This window comes from Rattus norvegicus, chromosome 4 (genome assembly GCF_021556685.1).
Source record: "Rattus norvegicus strain SHRSP/BbbUtx chromosome 4, alternate assembly SHRSP_T2T, whole genome shotgun sequence".
NCBI classification, from domain to species: domain Eukaryota; kingdom Metazoa; phylum Chordata; class Mammalia; order Rodentia; family Muridae; genus Rattus; species Rattus norvegicus.
Window position 1 is genome coordinate 31,371,660 of NC_141537.1, and position 21,364 is coordinate 31,393,023.

Below are 21,364 nucleotides of genomic sequence, written 5' to 3' on the forward strand. Positions count from 1 at the left end.
GTTGTTCTGGCGCGGGGGCTTGAAGCCGGCAAGATGGCCTCCAGTGACGGGAAACCCGGTGGCATATTCGACCACCACGTCCAGACAGCTGTGTGTGACTCGCGGGCCAAATACAGGGAGGGCCGACGCCCTCGCGCGGTCAAGGTAGAGTGACTTGGGTTCCTTCTCTCTCCTCGGCAGGAGCATTAACTTCCTGTCAGCACTAGCTCTCCATGGCCTGCCTCCATAAAGGCACGGCAGGGATGCTGTCAAGTCCATCTCTCAGTGGAGGGGGCACGAGGAACAAAGTTTATCGCTGTTGTCGGTTTACTGCTTACTCCACGATTTTTAGCTTTGCATCCTATAATACAAGGACAAGGTCTCACAGGACAAGCCCTGTTAAGTGACTGTTTACATTAGCTTCTCTGGGGTCAACTTTGGGAAAAGACGTCTGTTTAGTCAGATACCCTTATGTGGAGTGTGTTATTCTTTAGGCAGAAAGAGTGACAGTTTTGTGTGTATGTTTTGCAGACCATATTGAGCAGAGTATTTCTTGTTTTCAAAGCTCCATTTAAAAGAGGGATGGGAAGACAGATTTGCCATAGGCTTGTTTGAAGAGTACGTTTAACGGGCTCTCCCCCGACTTTAGGTATATACCATCAATTTGGAGTCTCAGTACTTACTAATACAAGGAGTTCCTGCAGTGGGAGCCATGAAGGAATTAGTTGAGAGATTTGCTCTCTATGGTGCGATTGAACAGTATAATGCTCTAGATGAATACCCAGCAGAAGATTTTACAGAAGTTTATCTCATTAAATTTGTGAAATTACAAAGTGCAAGGTATGTACAAGTTAAGCAGAACTCGCGTCTTCTATTCCTGTTGCCGTCATTTCGGCCTCAGGATTTCCCAAACAGACCCAAATCACATGAGCACTTCTCACTCTCAGTCTTCCTGATTTGGGGGTTGGGGAGCAGGGTTTATTTGAATAGCTTTAGCTGTGCTGGAATTAGTTCGATAGACCAGGCTGGCCTTGAACTCAAAGAACCCTTTGTCTCTGCCTCCCGAGTGTTGGGTCCAAAGGTGTGCAACACCCCATCTCGCCTTCTGGTTTAGTTTTTACCAGGCCTCACATATGCAGTCAGTCACTCTAACAGTGAATGATATCCCAGCTCTTCCTTCTGATGTTCGAAAGGCTGACTTTACAACACTTTTCCCATCCTGTGCTTGATGGTTTCTGAACCTGGAGTGTGGTAGATTTGGGAGATGAGGAATTACATTTGAAGCACATTTCCAGTCCTATGGCTTCCTGACTTTGGAGAATTTTATTCCTGCCAAGCACATTTTTTTTTCTTTTCCTAAAATCCACAGGGCAAAAAGGTCTACTTCTTGAGGTTCACTGAGGAAGGATGAAATGAAACAATTTATGTAAAAGGATTAGACTGGTACCTCCTATTAAGAGTAAATATTAGAGCCAGGCAGTGGTGGCACAGGCCTTTAATCCTAGCACCTGGGAGGCAGAGGCAGGTAGATTGAGGTCGAGGCCAGCCTTGTCTACAGAGCTAATTGCAGGACAGCCAGAGCTACCCAGAGAAACTGTGTCTCCAAAAAAACAAACAAACAAACAAAAAAAACCAAAAAACAAAAACAAAAAGTAAATATTAGTAATGACAGTTCTTATTAGTATGGTTCTATGTTAATCAACCTTGTATTCCAATAAGACTGAAGTCAACAATGCTTTATTTTATGTTAACCCTTTGGGTGGGGGAGTGTGTGACTGTAGGTGGGTGCACGCCTGCGTGTGTAAAACTTGCTATGTAGGCCAGCTGACTAGAACTCAACTTCCTCCTGAATCTGCCTCCCCATCCCCACCAGGTTTAAAGACATGTACCACTACAGTGTACTCTACCCTATGTTTTGAGACGAGACCCTTATTGAAACTAGAACTCATGGCTAGATTGGTTGGCCATCAGGCTCCAGTGGTCTTACCTTCTCTATCTCGCCAGCACAGGGATTATAGGCACAGTACGGTGCCTAGTTTTTATGTGCACGCTAGGGATCTGAGCCTAGCTACTCAAGCTTAAACAAGTACTTTTTCAACTGAGCAGTCTCCCTAGCTCATGTTAGCCATTTTTTCTTTTTAATCATTAACATGATCTAAACCATATCCTTCTCTGGCTTTTGCCATTTATAAATGTTTTGGTGGAAAAGGGCTTCAAATCCTCTGGCACTGGAGTTACAGGTGGTTGTAAGCTATCCAAAATGGGTCTGGGATTTGAATCTACTCTTCCCAAAATCAGCAAGTGCTCTTATCACCCACCTAATTATCCCTCCAGCCCCTGTGTTTCTTTTGTTCGCTACTCCTAGTCCACCACAAAATCACTTGACTTCAAAAGGCCATGTGCCTTTTCTTACCAAGTGGGCAACTCTTCGTGGTATAGAGAGCAGATTCTCTAGCGCCTTGTATCTCTACAGACCCTGATACAGTTGGCTTTGGAGTCAGCCATCTGAGTTGAATCCTAGTTTTATAGATGAATGTATGTGACCCAGAATTTCCCGGTGCCTTGGTTTTACCATGAGATGGTTATGAGATGTCAATTTAAGTGGCACACTTGTGGCTTTGCATGGAGTAATCGCTCAATAAACATTAATCATTATCTGTAGATACAGAAGTACTTAATTACTTACAGTGCTTGGTTCAGCATAGGTGTTCAGCATTTCTTTTTTAAACATTATTATTTCTCTTATTTTTATGTGTATGTGGCGTGGCTATTTGTTAATTGTTTTTGAACCATGTAACTTATGCATTTCTTTAGCATTCTCTTTAAGTTATGCATTTCTTTTTAGGATAGCTAAGAAAAAGATGGATGAACAGAGTTTCTTTGGAGGGTTACTTCATGTGTGCTATGCTCCAGAATTTGAGACAGTTGAAGAAACTAGAAAAAAATTAGAAGAAAGAAAGGCTTATATTTCAAGAGTTACTAAAAACCAAGGTATGGAAATATGGAAAGTCTGTGTTAACAACTCCTGTGTGTCAGGCACTGCTAGGTATGTGTGTCATTGTGGAATTCCTACTCAGTCACGTTCTTCGGTGACTTGAACTGATGGGGTCTGTGCCCCACTGTGGAGTCTGGGCCGGGAAGGGAGCAATGTTGATTCATGGAGATTGCCTCTGGCATGGGAGAGTTAAATAGTCGTAAATGGTATTCAGTAGTAAATAGGGTAAAAGGATGGCAAGGTAAGCCAGGCTACGTTTAAACTTAGGCAGATAAATTGCCACCATACATTTAAAGAGCTGTAAGTCCTACAGAGTAACCAGAGTTCCAAGGTTTTAGTGAGAGAGATTAGGAAAGTAGACAAGAAGCAAATTATGAAGCCTTGTGTCCCAGGCTAAGTGGCCCAGGGTTTAAACATGAAGGCAGCAAGAAGCAATTGTGGTTTACAGACTGGTTCTACATGTTGCTCATTATGGGAAACTAACAATTTTTGATCAGCAGCAAGTTTTATTATTTTTCAAGTGGCTCCAGAGAAAAGTAAGACATTCTAGATAGATGAGTAGGTGACACTTGGCAGTATCCCATGGAATCCTTTCAAAAAGCCTTTAAGCCTTATCACTGTATTCTCTGCTCTAGAGGTACCATTTTAGGAGTAGAGCTTCTTAGCATTTTAAGGTTTGTTTTTAGAATTTTAAGATTTTGGATGTTCAAAATGATTAATGATTTGTTTCCCTTTCCCTCAACTTGTAAAACTATGACTGTAAAGACTATTATGTGACCAAGAAGAAACCAGTTCCAGAGCAAAAAGGAACAAAAGATTCTAGACAAGACTTCCATGCACATATGCCTGGATTTTGTACACCTGCTTTAAACACATCTCCCAAGAATCCTTCAGAGAACTCAAGTCCTTGTCTTCCTTACTCTTGTGAATTCCCTTTATGCTATTTTGCCTCCAAAAGCCCATGTTCACCTGGGGAGCACACGGACAAAGCGTCAGACTCCTGCAATAGTGCTAGGAACCGTGGTGAACTGCAGAAGCACCGTGACCACAGTGCCTTTCCCCCAAAACTACAGATGAACACTTACAAAACTTCCGTCCCTTGCTCTAGTGTGCAAGAGGCCATTGCTACTTCACAGGCAGTTGGCAGATTTATGCCTAGGACAACACAGCTGCAGGAGAGGAAAAGACGGCGAGACTGTGATCGTGAACTTGGAACTTTTCTTGAAACAAACATAAGCAGTAACGAGGTTTTGATTGGACCTAAGTTACCAGGTATTCCCACAGTAGATCTGCAGGATGACTCCTTGAATACAACGGCAAACTTAATTCGGAGTAAACTTAAAGAGGTGAGGTTTTTTGTTTTTTTGTTTTTTTTGTTTTTTTTGTTTTTAATTAATTGTGAGACCAACAACTTGATAGGAAATTTGGAGGAACTAAAACTTTGTAATTATTTGGTTTTGTTATCTTCTAAAATATCAAATTTGATCAATATCTATCTTTTTTTTTTTTAAGTCATTTCATTTTATGTATGTGAGTATACTGTCACTCTCTTCAGACACACAGGCAGGAAGAGGGAGGACATCGGATCCCACTCAGATGGTTGAGAGCCACCATGTGGTTGCTGGGAACTGAACTCAAGCCCTCTGGAAGAGCAGTCAGTGCTCTTGACCACTGAGCCATCTCTCCAGCTCCCTTTACAGTCATCCTTGACTTAACAATGAACAGATACATTTTATGTCAGTATAGGTACAAAATGCTAAATGTCCAGTCAATCAGACTATGACAGCTGATTCCGGATACTGTCTTTCCTCCCTTCCCTATTTAAAGCCAGCTCCCTAGGTAGTAATAGCATAAGCAAAAATTGACAGTTATAATTGATTATTTCTCTTAAAATTCAGCTAACTGCAGATTACATCAGAGTCAAATATTCATAAAAGGAATGATTTTGATCAATCACTTAATTTTGTTGGGAACCGAACTCAGGGACTTGTGTGTTGGGCAAATGCTCCATCACTGCCGCATCCCCAGCCCACAAAGTGAGATTATTAAAAACTGAGTCTGTGCCTGCCCACACTCAGTTGTGTGTGTCAAGATCAAAGCTCTGAATAGTTAGAGATCAGATTGTCTAACCCCCGTTCCCGTTATTTACTTTATTTTCCATTCTGTAAACACAAAAGAAAGTTAACAGTTGCAGGAGCTTGTGAAAGCTTTTTGTGGAGTGGGATGGGCCTCAGAATCATTTCTGGAAGGCCGTAAGCATTTTCTTAGTTAACTCCCTGGTCAGCCCAGCTCACACGGGGGCTCACACGGGGGCTCACACGGGGCTCACGTGGCGCCCTCTTGTTCTGCAGTGTGATTGGAGAAGTGATTGGAGAGGAGGTGCTTCTCTGTCTTGTTTTGGTTTAGAGTTTTGTTTCCACCTAGTTGAAATGGTAAAGTGTATGAATGTGGTTTTATTTTTAAGTCTCCCTAAGTTTTTCGATATATGCCAGCACCTTACTTCCTTCTGGTGCACTACACTGAGGCACACAGACTCGTGGCTGTCTCAGTCAGGACCAACTGCATTTAAGTGTAAACTCTACATCCAGAGAAATAACAGGTCAACAAAAACATACTTCATATACTTAACCACAACTTCTAGTATTTTCCCATCTCAAATCAAGGTGGTCTTATCCTGCCTTTGCCCTACTATTAAGTTATTTTTGGTAATGGAATAACAACAATGTATTCAGAAGCCATTGCAGCTGAGATCTCTGTTAGCCAGCCTGGTCCACCTAGTAAGTTCCAGGTCAGGTCAGGCCAGTCAAAGTTACACCTGTTCAAAAATAAACCAAACAACCTGTAAAACCAGGATTTTATCTGTATCCTGCTGTTTCTGGGCTAAGGTGAAATCCCAATGTTGTTTCAATTTGCATTTGTTTGAGGTGAGATAGCATCCTAATCTGTTCTTTTGCATTTCCCTGTTGCTAATGATGTTGGACATTTTCAAACTTGTGTTGGCCATATGTGTTTCTTCCTTTGAGATCTGTTCAGCTTGTTAGCCTGCTTATTGACCGGATCACTTGTCTTTAGTGTGTAACTTTCAGCAGTTCTTTGTAGATGCTCGACATGAAGGCCTCATTTGTGTCATTGGGCACAGACCCCCCATTGTGCAGGCTCTTTCACTCACGTTCCTGACTGTGCTGCTGTGCAGAAGCTCCTCAGTTCCATGTGATCCCATTCGTCAGTTTGCTCATCATAATCTGTTCCTTTACAATCCATTTCAAAGATCTTTGCCTAGTCTCTTGAAGTGTTCTTCCTGTTTTCCTCTGGTAGTCTGAGAGCTTGTTACAGTCCTCAGTACATTTTGAGTGTGTGTGTTTGTGTGTGTGTGGTGTGTGGTGTGTGTGTGTGTGTGTGTGTGTGTGGTGTGTGTGTGTTTGTGTGTGTGTGTGTGTGTGTGTGTGTGTGTGTGTGTGTTCTCCATGTGTTTTTGATACCCTTGTCAAAAAATGTTGTAGCTGTGGCTATGTGGGATTACTTCTGGCCTCTGTTCTATCCCCTCTGCATTCTTGTTTTTATCCAGTACTAGGCTGCTTTTGTGTCTTAGTTAGGGTTTCTAACGCCATAACCAAAAAGCAAGTTGGGGAAAAGGTTTATTTGGCTTATTTTTATTGCTGTTTATTATTGAAGGAAGTCAGGATAGGAAATCAAGCAGAGCAGGAAGCTGGAAGCAGGAGCTGACGCAGAGGCCATGGAGGGGTGCTGCTTATGTGCTCGGCCTACTTTCTTAGACAACCCAGGACCACTGGCCCAGGAATGTACCACCCACGATGGGCTGGACCCTCCACCATCCATCACTAATTAAGAGTGCCCTACAGCCAGATCATAGGGAAACATTGCGTCAGTTATGACAGACTGGGCAGCACATCTATCTTATCACTGTGGCCCTGTCATCTGACCTAAGATACTGTTCCATCTCTAGCTTTGTCCTCACTGCTTGCTATGGCTTTAACTCATTATGAAACATTCCTACTTCCATAAGACGTTTAGGGCAGTTGTTTTGTACCTTTATAGAGGATTTCTTTGATTCTTCGATAAGGATTGTGTTTGTTCTTCAGATCACATCATCTTCACAATATTAATTCTGCCAGGGCCAGAGAGATAGTTCACCAGGTAAAGATACTATCCACAAACCTGACCACCCTGAGTTCAATCCTCACTCTACATGTTTCCTCTGGCCTTCATATACATGCTGTGAGCACATATATATTCCCTTGTGCACAAATAAATGAATAAATGTAGTTTTCAAAGTTAATTCTGCCAGGGGTGGTGGCTCATGTCTTTAATCCTAGCCCTTGGGAGGCAGAGGCAGGCAGAGCTCTGAATTTCAGGCCATTCTGGTTTATAGAGCTAGTTCTAGGCTACACAGAGAAACCCTAGAAACTGTATCTCAAAAAAACTTGAGAGAGAGAGAGAGAGAGAGAGAGAGAGAGAGAGAGAGAGAGAATATGCCTGGGGCTGGCGAGATGGCTCAGTGTAGAGATGTTTGCTCCCTAGCCTGACCACCTGTGCTCTGTTCTAGCACCTACTACAACAAGTAGTTCTCTCACATCCCTGTGTGCACTGTGCTGTAAGCGAGATGGGGCAGCATAACAAGTATAAATTGTTAAAATCCCACAATAATCCAGAAACATGAGAGGTTATGCCATGTTCTATTTCTTCTTCAGTGTCTTTTCTCGCTAAGAGTTTGACTATAGAGGTCTTTGGCCTTCTGGTTAAATTTATTCCTGGGCTTAAGTGTGTGGTATATATGTGTATATATGTTCATGTATGTGTGCACATGGTCTCCTCTGTTACTTTTTTTTTTTTTTTGAAGCAGGTTCTCTCCTTTAACCTGGAGCTCACTGCTCGGCTGGACTGCCTGCCAGCAGGCTCCTGGGACCCTTTTGTGTCTGTCACCAAGGTTGGAGGTTTAGGTGTGCTCTACTGCACCTGGCCATTTCCCAGATGCTGGAGAGGAGAACTCTACTGCACCTGGCCATGTCCCAGGTGCTGGAGATGAGAGCTCTACTGCACCTGACCGTTTCCCAGGTGCTGGAGGTCAGAGCTCAAGGCTGCATCTGCATGGCAAGCACCTCACCAGCAGAGCCTCCCTCCCGAACTATTTAGTTTTGTTGTTTATTGTGAATGGAATTTTTTTTCTGATTTTTTTTTCTTGGCAAGTTTATTGCTTTTACAGAAAAGCTGCTGTTTTTGTTTGTTGAGTTTATATATTTTTATGACAGTGCTTATCATAGTTTAGCATTTTCTGGTCAGATCTTTAGAGTCTTTTAAGTGTAGAGTTGTGTAGTCTGAATAGAGATCACATGATGTCTCCCTTTCCTCTGTGTTATTTTTCTTGTCTCGTTGCTCTGGCATAGACTCACAGTATCATAGTGAATAAGAGTAGAAGAGGGGACACTTTTGTCTCTATCCCTGATATTAAAGGAAATTCTCTGTCTCCTCTAATTGTCTACTGACATAAGCATATAATTCCTGTTCTTGAGGCTCAGTGTATTATTTATTGATTTACCTATGTGGAATCTTCCTGGAAATCTTGGAATGGAACTGACTTATTCATAGAATGAGTCAGGTAATATTCCTTCCTTACTCTTCTGCTTTTTAACCTAGTTTGAGGAGCGTTGGTATTAGCCTTTCTTTAAGCATTAGTGGGATTCAGCAGTGAATCCATTGGACTTTTACTTTTCCAGGGACTTTTATTGATGCTTCACTCATAGATATATTTAAATTGGTTGTATCAAGTTAATTTTAATAGGTGGTATTGTTACCCCTGTTGCCTAACCTTTTTTGTCAAGTTAAGAAAGCTTTATTTTCTGTCAGACAGGGCTGCCTCCCTAGTGTGGGGATTGAAAGAACAGCAGTGAACATAGAGGAAAGTACAATTTACATAGCTTAAGGTCGGCAAGACTAGAGTACGTGGGACTCCGTAGAACATCTAGGGGGGGAGGTGCATAGTGCGTAGTGTGTCCCATTCCAGAAGTGTGCCAAGGGGTAGTCAGGTCCAGTTCACAGAAAGCAGGCTGAGTCATGTAACAAGACGGCTTCTAATCCTAATGGGCCAGGCTTGTCCATCAATTATGCCTAGGAATTGATCCATTTCTTTTAGACTTTCCAGAATTTTGAAATATGTTTTCAAAAGAATTCCCAAATGATTCTCTTAATTTTACGAGAATCTGTTTTAACCTTCCTGGGTTTTTTGGCTGGCTGGCTGGTTGGTTTGGGGTATTTGCTCCCCTACCTTCTCTCCCTCTCTCAGTTTGTTAATATTACATTTGAAAGGAACCAAGTGCTTATTTGGTTGGTTCTATGTGTTGTCCTTTTAATCTAAATTTTACTCATTTCTGCCCCATTTTTCCTGACTGTTGCTGCTGACTGCTTAATGATCCTTTCTTCTTTTTAAACCAGGTGACTTCATCTGTGCCGAAGCCTCCGGAGGACAATGGTGAAGATGTGTGTACAAGTCACCCACGAAAACAAAGAAGAAGAATCTAGCTGGCCAGTGGGGAGTTAGTCTTGCCTTTTCTTTCTTTTTTCTTTTGAATCAGGGTCTCCCTGGAGAGCCCTGGCTGGTCTGGAACTCGCTATGCAGACCAGGCCGGCCTTGGGCCTCTGCCCCTGAGTGCTGGGATTAAAGGGTGTGTGCCACCACACCCAACTAAACTGGTATTTTCTGGAGAGATTCTCTTTTATGTCCGACCCATTCTAATTCTTTCAGGCATCTTACTACTGCTGTTGTGAAGTGTTTCCTCTTAAACTGTCTGCAGATATTCCGTCTCTCTCAGTTCTGCACTCAGGGTGGCAGAGACTGTTCTCTTCACTCCACAGTAGTTATGACAATATGCAAATTGACTGAAACGGACATGCAAATGTGATGCAAATAAAGGAGATCAGGGTCTCACTTTAATTCAAGTGTTGAGCGGGTTGTGCTCAAAACTAGCAGGGGAGTTGTTTTTGAATACCAGAGCTTCGAAATGAAAGCAGGTCTGTAAAGAGAAAGTGCCAATAAAACGTTAAAACAAAGTTGATAATAGAAACATATATAATGTAATTTCTAAGACCAATTTATATCAACTATGGTGATGTTTAAAACTAATGAAGTTTGGAAATTCTAGATTTCTACACTATCAGCATATCTGTGTTTTTTCTTCTGTCAGCAGACCACTGTGTAATTTTGTTAGGCTGTTTCCATTTTCTTTTCTAGGAAAAAATAAACTGAGAAGACACGTGCTACACTGTGCTGTGTGCGTGTCATTTCTCGTCCTAAAGGGCCTCCTTCAGTGGGTTGTTTCTGACTGTGTGGAGTAAGGTTTGACTCGGTTGCTATGGTGCACTGATCAGCTTTGCCAGGCTTCTCAGTGCTGGAACCTGCCAACCAGGGGTTACGTTCTGCATGTATGAGAAGTAAGTGCACAGATTGCCGTGCTGAAATCTCAGGTAAAAGACACCTGAACAGCCGACCACACACGGAGCTGGGCAAAACAAATGTCATGTGGATCAGGCCACTCACATAATAAAGTTCTGGGTGTGTGTCTCTATACCTCAGGACCCTGATCTGTGAGTGTGAGGAGTGGCCACCAATATGCACCATAGTGGCCATGAGAGGAAAGAAGTAAGCATGTGCCACGTCAAGCTGGGAAGGAGGAGGAGGAAGAGGTGGAGGCGGCGGCAGCATCTTCAGGAGTCCCCAGCAGTGGAGGTACAGAGGCCACACTGCAGTGTAACCATGGGCCCTGGCACCTGTCAATTAGGCTAAGCTGGCTAGACAAGAAGCTCCAGGGTAATGCTGGAATTACAAGCACACTCCCCCAGGCCCAGCCTTTATGGGTGTTGTGAATTGAGATCAGGTCCTCTGCTTACTGGGAAGCCCTTGAGTAACTGAGCTGTCTCTCCCATCGGCAATCAGTCTCTTGAGATTAAAAGCCTTTTACACATTGGTTGGCTGGAAGAGGTTCTCACACCTTATATACTTGCTCAACCTGTGTGTTCCTTCTTCAGTGCTCCATCATGTAACAAACATAAGATACTCTGGTTTGGGTCCAGTAAAGTGTGTCTCCATACTGACAGAAGACAGGGATTATGTGTAGCCAAAGAGGTAACAAAGTCTTAGCTATAGTAACTGAAATAGTCATGTTTGTGGCCCTAAACTGGAATGAGGCTAATGACTTTATGACTGTCTTCAATTTGGCAATGGGTTGAGGCTACAAAGGCAAAAGGCTATTGTGCATTATTTTCTAATCCTTTAAAATTTGTCCTTAATTGGGCCAGTGAGATGGCTCAGTGTATAAAGGCATTTGCTTTGAAACCCGACTACTTGAGTTCAATTCCCTGGGACCCACGTGGTGGGAAGGGAGAACAGACTCCTACAAATTGTCTTCTGACCTCCACACAAGCATTATGGCATTTCCTAGATTTGGTGACTACTGCTATGAGACATCATGTCCAAAAGCAAGTTGGGAGGAAAGGGTTGATTTGGCTTATGTTTGCTCCACATTCTTAAGTCCATCACTGAAGGAAGTCAGAACGGGAACTCAAACAGGGCTGGGACCTGAAGGGAGGAACTGATGTGGAGGCTGTGGAGTGGTGCTGTCTCTGGCTTGCTCTTCATGCCCCGGGGGTAGTACTACCCACAATGGTCAGTAAGAAATGCCCTACAGTGGACCTTATGGGGACATTTTCTTAACTGAGGCTCCCTGCTTTCAGATGACTCTAGCTTGTGTCATGTTGACATGTGTAGCCTACGCACACATGCTCGCACACGCACACACACTTTTAATAAAAAGTTTCCCTCATCTACTTTAAGGTCTTAGTCTGTGTAACTCTACCTTTGCATCTGGTAAACATGGTCCAAACGCCTCCAACAAAAGACCGTCTTTTCTCACTGCCTTTTCAAAGTCTTCAAAAGAGATCTTGCCATCATTGTCATAATCCTAGAGAGAAAGATGATTTAGTGGTAAATGATAAAGCCTTTAATTTTACCATGGAAAACTAGTTATCTAGACTGCTCTAAGTTCATTCTCTTGAAGACACTATTCACACAAATCTACGAGGATTTATGAGTAGAAGTCACTGATTTATTATTCTAACTAGTCACCTTAGCGATATGCAGTGTAGGCTTGTCAATTACACACACTGGAATTGGGGAATAGTGTAAAATATTGGGGAAACTATATTAACATACTGCCCCCTTTGCAATTAAATAACTAATATGTCTCATTTTTGAGCATAATTTTATTCCTCAAAAGGCCTCTTATTTGGGAGCTCATCAAGCAGAAAGGACAAGGCTCCCCGAGTAGCTGTAGCTCCTGGAGTAGCTGTCCAGGGAAGACTAGAGTCATGGACTAGAGACTGCAGACTCCTGCTGGAATACCAGAGGGCTGGGATCTAGGGATGTATGGTAACAAGCACAGTTCTGTGCACCTGCGTTACAGGAGGAAATGAGTGTAAGTCCGTAAACTATTCTGGACAAGGCTTTAAAAATCATGTTGTGTAATGTGCAGGGAAGGAGGGATCTGTATGTGAATTGCAAATGCCTTAGGCTGATGCTTCAGATTGAATAAGATGCCCTTGATTTCTCACTTTTGTGCTTAAGTTCAGAATCTAATTTACAGGAAAGCATGAGTAGCCATCAGAACAAGGGGCAGCCCATTACCATTTCTGTTCCAGAAAGGAGTCTGGGAACCTGTCGTTAAGAAGAAGGTATCTGCACTCAGCCTGAGCAGCAGCTACTATTTCTAAAAGAAATACTCTTCCACACAGAGAGAACAGAGACAGACAGACAGGCTCACAGTGTGGCCCCCCCGCTGCTCTTGAACTTGAAATCCTTAGACAGAATGGCAAGCATGCACCACCATGCCTAGCTGTTTCTTCTTTGTGCTTCTGAGTAATGTCAAAGAGTTTGTCTGGCCTGCTCAAAACAGTATAGGCTCCTTCCTCATAAGAGTGGACGCCACTATTCCGGTAATAAGGAGCCATTATTACAAGGCTTTATTGCTATATGAATTCAGCACCACAATTTCTGTGCTTCAGTTTTCCTCATCTACAGAGTGAAGATAAGGATTCTATGGATAAAATGAGGAATACTAGGGAGGGCCCCGAAGGCCTGCTATATAGTAAGCACTCTCTAAGGGTCAAGTGTCTTTCACTGCTATTTTGCTGAGATGAGGACTTGATAGATTGAAAGAATGAGGTCATGAAGACAGAAAGAAGCACAAGGTTTTACATCTACTGGATCAAGCCTCCTCCCAAATTAATAAGCTTCTACTGATAGTGGTAGCTTTTAAAATATCTTAGGTAACGATCATTTAGTCAGTGGGCCATCCCCTATCTATTGAGCACCCACTTTCAGTGAAGCACTGTTGTGGGTAGAGGAGGAAAACAGAGAGAAAGCAGGTGAGAACTCCCACAGGGAAGTTGCTCGTTGTGGAGAAGCGGCCATTGCTCGCTCCGTGGCCTTAAAATGCAGCAGCTAGCTCCGTGAACTCAGCGTGAGGCCCAAGCTTACCATCTTCTTCAGGCTTATTTCTACCAAATCCTTTATTCCTTCTTCGTTCTCTTCTTCAGGAGAGTTGTGGAAGAGACTACTCTTCAACATGTCAAAAATTTTTTCCCGGGAAATATAAGCATCTCCACTTAAATAATAAACTTCAAAACAGACTTTATAAGCCGTAGGAATCAAAAGTTGAACAAACAAAACATCATTAGTTATTTCAGCATAATAAAGAACAAATATACAACTACTGATCTGATCCACTATATGACAGACATTTTATAACAAAGAGCTTCTTGTTGAATTTCTTTCCACAGGATTAAGTTCCCTGTGGTGGTTTGCATATGCTTGGCCCAGGGAGTGAGTGGCACTATTAGGAGGTGTGGCCTTGTTGGAGGAAGTGTGTCACCGTGGGGGTGGGCTTGGAGACCCTCCTCCTAGCTGCCTGAAAGCCAGTCTTCTGTTTGCCTTTGGAACAAGAGGTAGAACTTTCAGCTCCTCCAGCACCATGCCTTCCTGGATACCATCATGCTTCCCGCCATGTTGGTAATGGACTGAACCTCAGTACCAGAAAGCCAGCCCCAATTAAATGTTGTCCTTTATAAGAGTTGCCTTGGTCATGGCATCTCTTTATGCAAAACCTAACTAAAATGTACCCCTTGGCAGGTGAAAGAACAGCTCACAGTTCCTGCATTTGGGCTTTGAAAATGGTTTCTTTTTTTTTTTTTGGTTCTTTTTTTTTTTTTTCGGAGCTGGGGACCGAACCCAGGGCCTTGTGCTTCCTAGGTAAGCGCTCTACCACTGAGCTAAATCCCCAGCCCCTTTGAAAATGGTTTCAAACTACAATAAAGGAGGTGGATTTTTATTGACCTACCTTTGTGTTTTTACATATATGTGTTTACATGTGTGTGGTATGTTTGTATTTTCTGCATACAGACTATAAAAATGAACCACACACTTTTCTGCATCCTTGGATAATGGTTTATACACACACACACACACACACACACACACACACACACACTCTTAGAGTGAATGAGGTAAGCTCCTTGGGGTCTGCCCTTCTGCCCTGTGTTCAGAACTCTCTCTGGAGAGTAGTGTTTCTGTCTTCCATCTCAGATGACCTTATTGGGAAGGTGGCAGTGAAGTAGCATTTCTGGAGTTTATTAATAGTCTAGTTAAATGTTTTGGCAAACACCAGAAATATAAGCTCGAGTGTCAGATGAGTTGGGTATCTCTGTTAAATTCCTCCCGTTCGCAGCATAGCATACAAGTTGAAGAACAAGTCTCCTGCAGAAACAGTGTTCCCCTAGAGGAACTCCTAACATGTGTAAGAAGACTTTTAGGAAGCGGGATTGGAGAAGACATCTTCCTCAGCGTGTTGCTATTGACCCATGTAACTCTGCTCAGTGCCGCAACTGTATGTCCCCAGCAATGAGCGTTCCCACAGGGACTGACGACCTTGACACAGCCATCTGATCCTCAGTGAGACTCATGTGAGAACTCTGCAAGGTTGGAGGAGATGGAGTGGAGTGGGGGATGGGTTAGAGTGGTTGCTTTAAAATGTGTGAGGCCCTAGACTCAGTCCCTAGCACTGCAATCCCAAACCCTGGAGAGTGGGAACTATCCGCATTACCTCATGAAATATTAAATGGGAAGAGAACTACAAAAGAGCATGAAATTATTAAATGTCACAAGTTCAGCTTCAAAACGCTGTATATAAAAGTTACAATTCCTTTAGCTTAGACATATTTTTATTAGCATATCATGTGTATGCATCTATGTGAGTGTATGCCTTGTTTGCAAGGGAACCTGCAGAACCCAGAATACAGAGGGTATTCAATCCCCCAAAGCTAGATGCACTACAGGCAGTTGTGAGCCACCCAATGTGAGTGCTAGGAACCAAACTTGGGTCCTCTGGGAAAGCTGCAAGCACCACTATTCTCTCTTCTCCAGGCATTTTCTTTTTCAGTGTCCCAAATCAAAATTCAAGTGAAAGCGCAAAAGGGATGCACATTGGCCCAACTACAAAGAACTCAGCAGTCTTTTCTTAAGCAAATGGATAATCTGGGCAGTTGGTTCCCCTGGAAACTGGTGTCTAAAATGATCTTTAATTCCATTTCCAAGAGTCTACACAGGGAATCCTGACAGCTGAAGTAAAGCATAAGGAATGGACATTACCCTGGTGGGGTGGGAGCTGGGGGAGCGGAGAGCGAGGGTGTGGGGGGTGGGGAGGACCAAAGCTACAGAAGGAGTAAAGTATAGGGAATGGAGGAGGGATGGAGGAGGACGGACCAGAACTATGCCCAGTGTTCCTCCTACTTAGAACACTCCTACTGGGCCTAAACTGTCTTCTGCCTCCTCTCACCTCACCCCCCACCCCAGTCATAAAGACCAGGAGGATATTAATGTGTGGGCTGTTAGGGTGGGTTGAGCTAAATCCCCAACCCTGCACCAACTGATTTTTAAAAGCGTTGTTTTGTTTTTACAGAAACCTCACAAATTACACATGTGGCATTCGGGTAAACCTGAATCTACGTTCCCAGGCTATGGCTACTCCTAGTTATCTCACAATAAACTCTCTCCTGTCCTTTTCATAGCGATGGCTGTCACCACCTTAGCATACTGAACACAGGATTGATGGTCATAGCACCCAGTCAGTAACCCCTTCTTACATCTCATCTTCTCTTCAAAAGTCCCGCGGAGAAACACAGCCAAGCCTTTAATCCACTCTTGCAAATTTACATGGCTATCACCGTCTTTGTCAAATACAAAGAAAACTGAAAAAGAAAAGGAATCTGTAAGTTCATTGTAGCTGTATTTAGTTGTAATTGTTTTATAATGCCTGCCCAAAGTTTAGATAGAAGACTAAAGAAGGGGGAGGGTGGGGGGAGAGGGTTGGAGGAAGGGGGATTGCTGGTGCTGTCTTTTAAAAGAATCTGAATGACTGGAAATGTGCTTTTCCTCCTATATGTTTACATCAGAAGAGTCATTCCACACAGTGAGCAATAACAGTCTTCATTTGTGATGTTTTACATAGTTTCTAGGGTCAAGAAAATCCTTGGAGGTAATTAATGCATAATTTTAATTTTCAAACATAAAAAGTGAAAAGTGGTGAAAAAAATGTTGTAGAATTTTTGCAATATCACAAAGTAAATTACGTGTGTGTGTGTGTGTGTGTGTGTGTGTGTGTGTGTGTGTGTGTTTACAAACATGTTGGGTGGAGGTCAAAGGACAGCCCGTTGAACTGTGGAACTGGTTCTCTCCCATTTTACCAGCTGAGCCATCTTGCCAGCGCAATTTTTAAAGTTATCCATGAAACTTCATCCTATAGGAAAATTCAAATGTGATTTGTCCTTTGGAGATGAGGGATGTATTGATATTCGGATTATGGCGATGATTTCAGGGCCTGCATGTGTTGAATCTTATCAAAATGTACATTTCAATGATCTACCACAGAATTTAACTTGGTACATCAATCCTTTCCTGTTTTAGATATCTAACTTTTTAATATTTCCAGTATAAGAAGTCATCATTTTTTTGTCCTGACACACTTCTATGATGAAAAAAAAAAAGCCAATTAATGATTTACATTGGTGGTGTATACTTTCATGATTCACATCTGTGCTGTGTACTTTTGTGGTTAAAAGTCCCCAGTTGTTTATCCTTAAAAAATAGATTCTTGGGCTGGAGAGGTGGCTCAACCATTAAGAGCACTGACTGCTTTTCCAGAGATCCTGAGTTCAATTCCCAGGCGGCTCACAACCATCTGTAATGCAATCTGATACCCTCTTCTGGTGCGTCTGAAGAGAGTGACAGTGTACTCACATACATAAAATAAATAAATCTTAAAAAAAATAGATTCTTTAGTCTAATGGTAATAATTTTTCAAAACTCCTCTGCTATGAGCTACAGAGTCCTGAGTGGGTTTGTATTAGGAACTGGCCTTACAACCGTCCTGGGCTCTGTTTCCAGTGCTCTCCTACCACAGTTATTCCTCTCTAGTGTGGCATTCAAAGTCCAGTCTCATGAAGAGGACATGCAGAGCAATTCAGTTTTGGGTTTGTGTGTTTCGGTTTGCTGTGACTTCTTACCCCTATTCATCAGCACATCATTAGTCATTCCAAAAAAGTTCTGTAGAACCCCTCGGAATGCGTTGCAGTCCAGCTTGGTGTTATCAACCTTCCCAATAGGGCATCCCGCCAAGCTATAGAAAAGCTGTATGAGACATTCAACTTCAAACTTCTTGACTGTAAAATGAGAAGAAAATTAAGATGTAGATTTAGCCATTGCAGCTATTAAGTCATGATGCCAGATGGTCATACATGGTGAGTTTGTTATTGGTGCCAGATGGTCATACATGGTGTGAGTTTGTCATGTTGCCAGATGGTCATACATGGTGTGAGTTTGTTATTGGTGCCAGATGGTCATACATGTTGTGAGTTTGTTATTGGTGCCAGATGGTCATACATGGTGTGAGTTTGTTATTGGTGCCAGATGGTCATACATGGTGCGAGTTTGTTGTTGATGCCAGATGGTCATACATGGTGTAAGTTTGTTTTTGGGTAGTGTAGTGATGGTTTCTACTAGATCTGCACCCTTCAAACTGGAAATTTGGAATATTCACATGAGGCTCCTTATTGACTTAGAAAGTGATGTTTAGGGCTGAAGAGATGGCTCAGTGGTTTAGAGCACTGACTGCTCTTCTGGAGGTCCTGAGCTCAATTCCCAGCAACCACATGGTGACTCACAACCACCTGTAATGGGATCCGATGCCCTCTTCTGGTGTGTCTGAAGATAGCTACAGTGTACTCATATACATAAAATAAATTTGTTTAAAAAATAAAAAAGGAGGGGCTGGGGATTTAGCTCAGTGGTAGAGCGCTTACCTAGGAAGCGCAAGGCCCTGGGTTCGGTCCCCAGCTCCAAAAAAAAAAAAAAAAAAAAGCGTAAAAAAAAAATAAAAAAGGAAATCAATGTTTAGACACAGGTGACTGTGGTACCACCAGGACAGAAAGCAGGCATTTGGTCTGGGGTTGGGGATACTAGACTTTAAGCATCTGACTGTTTCTGTCTTTTATTAAGATTTATTTTGGTTTTATGTATATGTAGAGAGGTATCTTCCTAGCATGTGTATCTGCACCACATGTGTGCATTGCCATTGGAGGCTAGAAGAGGTCATCAGATCCTTGGGAAGTAGTTGCAGACAGTTGAGAGCCACCATGTGAACTGAGCCTGGGTATCTGCAAGAGCAGCAAGTGCTCTTAAGCACAGAAACACCTCTTTAGCCCATTTCCATCTCTTATCCTAAACTGGTAAGACTTGACTCTAGTGCATTCTCTAGGAACGGCTGACTATTGTCCTGGGTGAACTCAGATTCTTCGGTCTCAGAGTGTTTAATTCTGTGATTGTCTTAGTTAAGGTTCCATTGCTGTGGAGCGACATCGTGACCAAAACAACTATTACTAAGTAAACAGTTTACTGGGGCTGGCTTACAATTTCAGAAGTCCATTATCATCATGGTGGCAAGCACGGTAGCTTGCAGGCAGGCATAGTGCTGGAGGGGCCAAGATTTCAACATTTTGATCTGAAGGTAGCCAGGAGGAGGCTATCTTCTGCACTGGGTGGAGCTTGTCCATAAGACCTCAAAGCCCACCCCTCAGTGACACACTTCCTCCAACAAGGCCACACCTACTTCAAGGCCACACCTACTTCAAGGCCATACCTACTAATACTGTCATGGGCCAAGCAAATTCAAACTACCACAGTGGCTCAACAGCTACTTGAGAGAACTAAAATATGGGGTGAGGGCTTCTTGTCATTATTTTTGATCCTGTTTGTGGAGGAAGGTGAGGAGAAAGGAAGAACAGTTTTAATACTATCTTTGGGATGATTTTAAGTTACCCAAATGAAAGCAGTACAGGGAATACTCAGTTTATAGGTGGGGTTCTATGTAGTTTGAAGAACATTGTTCCTACGATAGTGACTGATAATCGAGGGTATAAGCAACTTCAAAGTTGCCTGATAACATTTATTTTGTAGACTAAATTAAAACATGTTTCTCAATATAATTTCATACTATACTAGTGCAGCCTTGAAATAGGGTATAATGGCTAATTTTTCTTCAGTGTCTGGAAGGACACCCATGAGCCAGTGAGCAGATAGACTGGATTCCTGCCCTCAAGGTGGTTTCAGACTTGTCAAGAAATACATAAGGAGCTGTAGTATGGCTCAGGGATAGAGCACTTGCCCAGCATGTTTACTCTCTAAATCTTAAAACAAGTGTGGATGCAATCGGGGATTTAGCTCAGTGGTAGAGCGCTTACCTAGGAAGCGCAAGGCCCTGGGTTCGGACCCCAGCTCCGAAAAAAAGAACCAAAAAAAAAAAAAAAAGGGCTGGAGAGATGGCTCAGCGGTTAAGAGCACCCGACTACTCTTCCAGAGGTCCTGAGTTCAATTCCCAGCAACCACATGGTGGCTCACAACCATCTGTAAAGAGACCCGATGCCCTCTTCTGGTGTGTCTGAAGTCAGCTACAGTGTACTTATATATAATAAATGAATAAAATCTTAAAAAAAAAAAAACAAGTGTGAAGAGTTAGATAAATGAAGTCTAGTAAATCAAAAACCAAAGGAACAGAAGGATATTCAAGTGGGGACGGTGCTGAGGGACTACTATCCAAAGTAGAGGTATCATTGGAACGGAGTCGTTAAAGGACCAGGCACTTACCTGGAAGGCAATTTGAAGGCGTGGGGCTTCTGAGTTCAGAGGCAGATGGGCCCATGCTGGGACATGCTGTCAGATCTTACAGACAATGCAAGCTTACCAAACAATCCTGGCTGATAACCAGCCTTGGATTTAAGGACAACCACTTTCATACTACATTCGTGAAATGATTTTTGAATGGAAGATCAGCAATTTGTATTCTGCTACATGATCATAATAACCTTTCTAACACACACACACACACACACACACACACACACACACACACACTTACACACTTTTTCTTTTCTTTTTTTTGAGACAAAATCTCACCATGTAGTCCAGGGTGGCCTGAAATTCTTCATCTACCGCCTCAATCTTCCAAGTATTTGTGGTACAGACATGGGCATTTGCCTCCATATGTGACTTTTTCACTAGAGAAATGAGGTCTAAGAAGCCTTCCTTTAAACCTACTGAGACTTGCCTGGTGAGGTGAGGCACACCTTTCAGCCCGGCACTTAGAGGAGAGAGAGGCAAGTGGATCTCTGAGTTCAAGGCCAGCCTTGTCTACAGAGTTAGTTTCAGGCCAGCCATGGCTACACGATACCCTAGTTTGCAAAAATAAAATAGTGAGTTTTTTTTTTTTTTTTTTTTTTTTTGGTTCTTTTTTTCGGAGCTGGGGACCGAACCCAGGGCCTTGCGCTTCCTAGGCAAGCGCTCTACCACTGAGCTAAATCCCCAACCCTGAGATTTTTTTTTTTTTATGACTGTTTCCACTAATGTGAAAATGAGACCCTACAATGGGGGGGGGGGGCAGATTTCAACTGGCAATTGTCACATTGCTGTTTCCTCTGACTTGAACCACTCCCTCTTGGAGGGTCATTCAAACCAAGGAAGGACATGGAACTGATGAGGTTTAGAAGTCTGAGGAAACTCCTGAAACTTTTTTATTTATTTATTTATTTTTTATTTATTTTTTATTTATTTTTTATTTATTTTTTATTTATTTATTTATTTATTTATTTATTTTGTGGTTCTTTTTTTCGGAGCTGGGGACCGAACCCAGGGCCTTGCGCTTCCTAGGTAAGCGCTCTACCACTGAGCTAAATCCCCAGCCCCCTGAAACTTTTTTAAACCCTTTCCCAAGGTTATGTAGG

At 42.7% G+C, this 21,364-nt stretch overlaps 2 protein-coding genes across 4 annotated transcripts in view; one reads left to right on the forward strand and one right to left on the reverse strand.

Annotated features, from left to right (window-relative positions):
* Rbm48 (RNA binding motif protein 48) lies at positions 1-10,246 on the forward strand. 2 transcript variants are annotated; one of them, NM_001024246.1, is made up of 5 exons: positions 1-144; positions 629-819; positions 2,825-2,970; positions 3,740-4,320; positions 9,422-10,244. In NM_001024246.1, exons 1-5 carry the CDS (start codon positions 34-36, stop codon positions 9,506-9,508), a joined length of 1,116 nt encoding a protein of 371 aa, NP_001019417.1. In that variant the 5' UTR covers positions 1-33; the 3' UTR covers positions 9,509-10,244. The 2 variants fall into 2 exon arrangements, with proteins under 2 accessions (NP_001019417.1, XP_087512586.1); XM_087656460.1 differs by lacking the exon at positions 629-819 and having other exon boundaries at positions 4-144; positions 9,422-10,246.
* The window catches only part of 1700109H08Rikl (RIKEN cDNA 1700109H08 gene like), a 19,493-nt gene continuing 8,012 nt past the window's right edge, over positions 9,884-21,364 (reverse strand). The window contains exons 2-6 of one of the 2 annotated variants that reach the window (XM_087659684.1): positions 17,597-17,752; positions 16,178-16,282; positions 13,518-13,669; positions 11,839-11,943; positions 9,884-9,999 (exon numbers count right to left, since the gene is read on the reverse strand). In XM_087659684.1, the coding sequence (XP_087515810.1) occupies positions 9,922-9,999; positions 11,839-11,943; positions 13,518-13,669; positions 16,178-16,282; positions 17,597-17,752 (596 nt within the window). In that variant the 3' untranslated portion in view covers positions 9,884-9,921. The remainder of the gene's footprint in view (positions 10,000-11,838; positions 11,944-13,517; positions 13,670-16,177; positions 16,283-17,596; positions 17,753-21,364) is intronic. The other variant, XM_087659685.1, reaches the window with a different exon arrangement.

Coding starts and splice junctions, on each gene's coding strand:
- Rbm48 (NM_001024246.1), top strand. CDS start 34: ATGGCCTCCAGTGACGGGAAACCCGGTGGCATATTCGACCACCACGTC. Junction 820..2,824: donor GTGAAATTACAAAGTGCAAG/GTATGTACAAGT, acceptor ATTTCTTTTTAG/GATAGCTAAGAAAAAGATGG. Junction 4,321..9,421: donor TTCGGAGTAAACTTAAAGAG/GTGAGGTTTTTT, acceptor TTTTTAAACCAG/GTGACTTCATCTGTGCCGAA.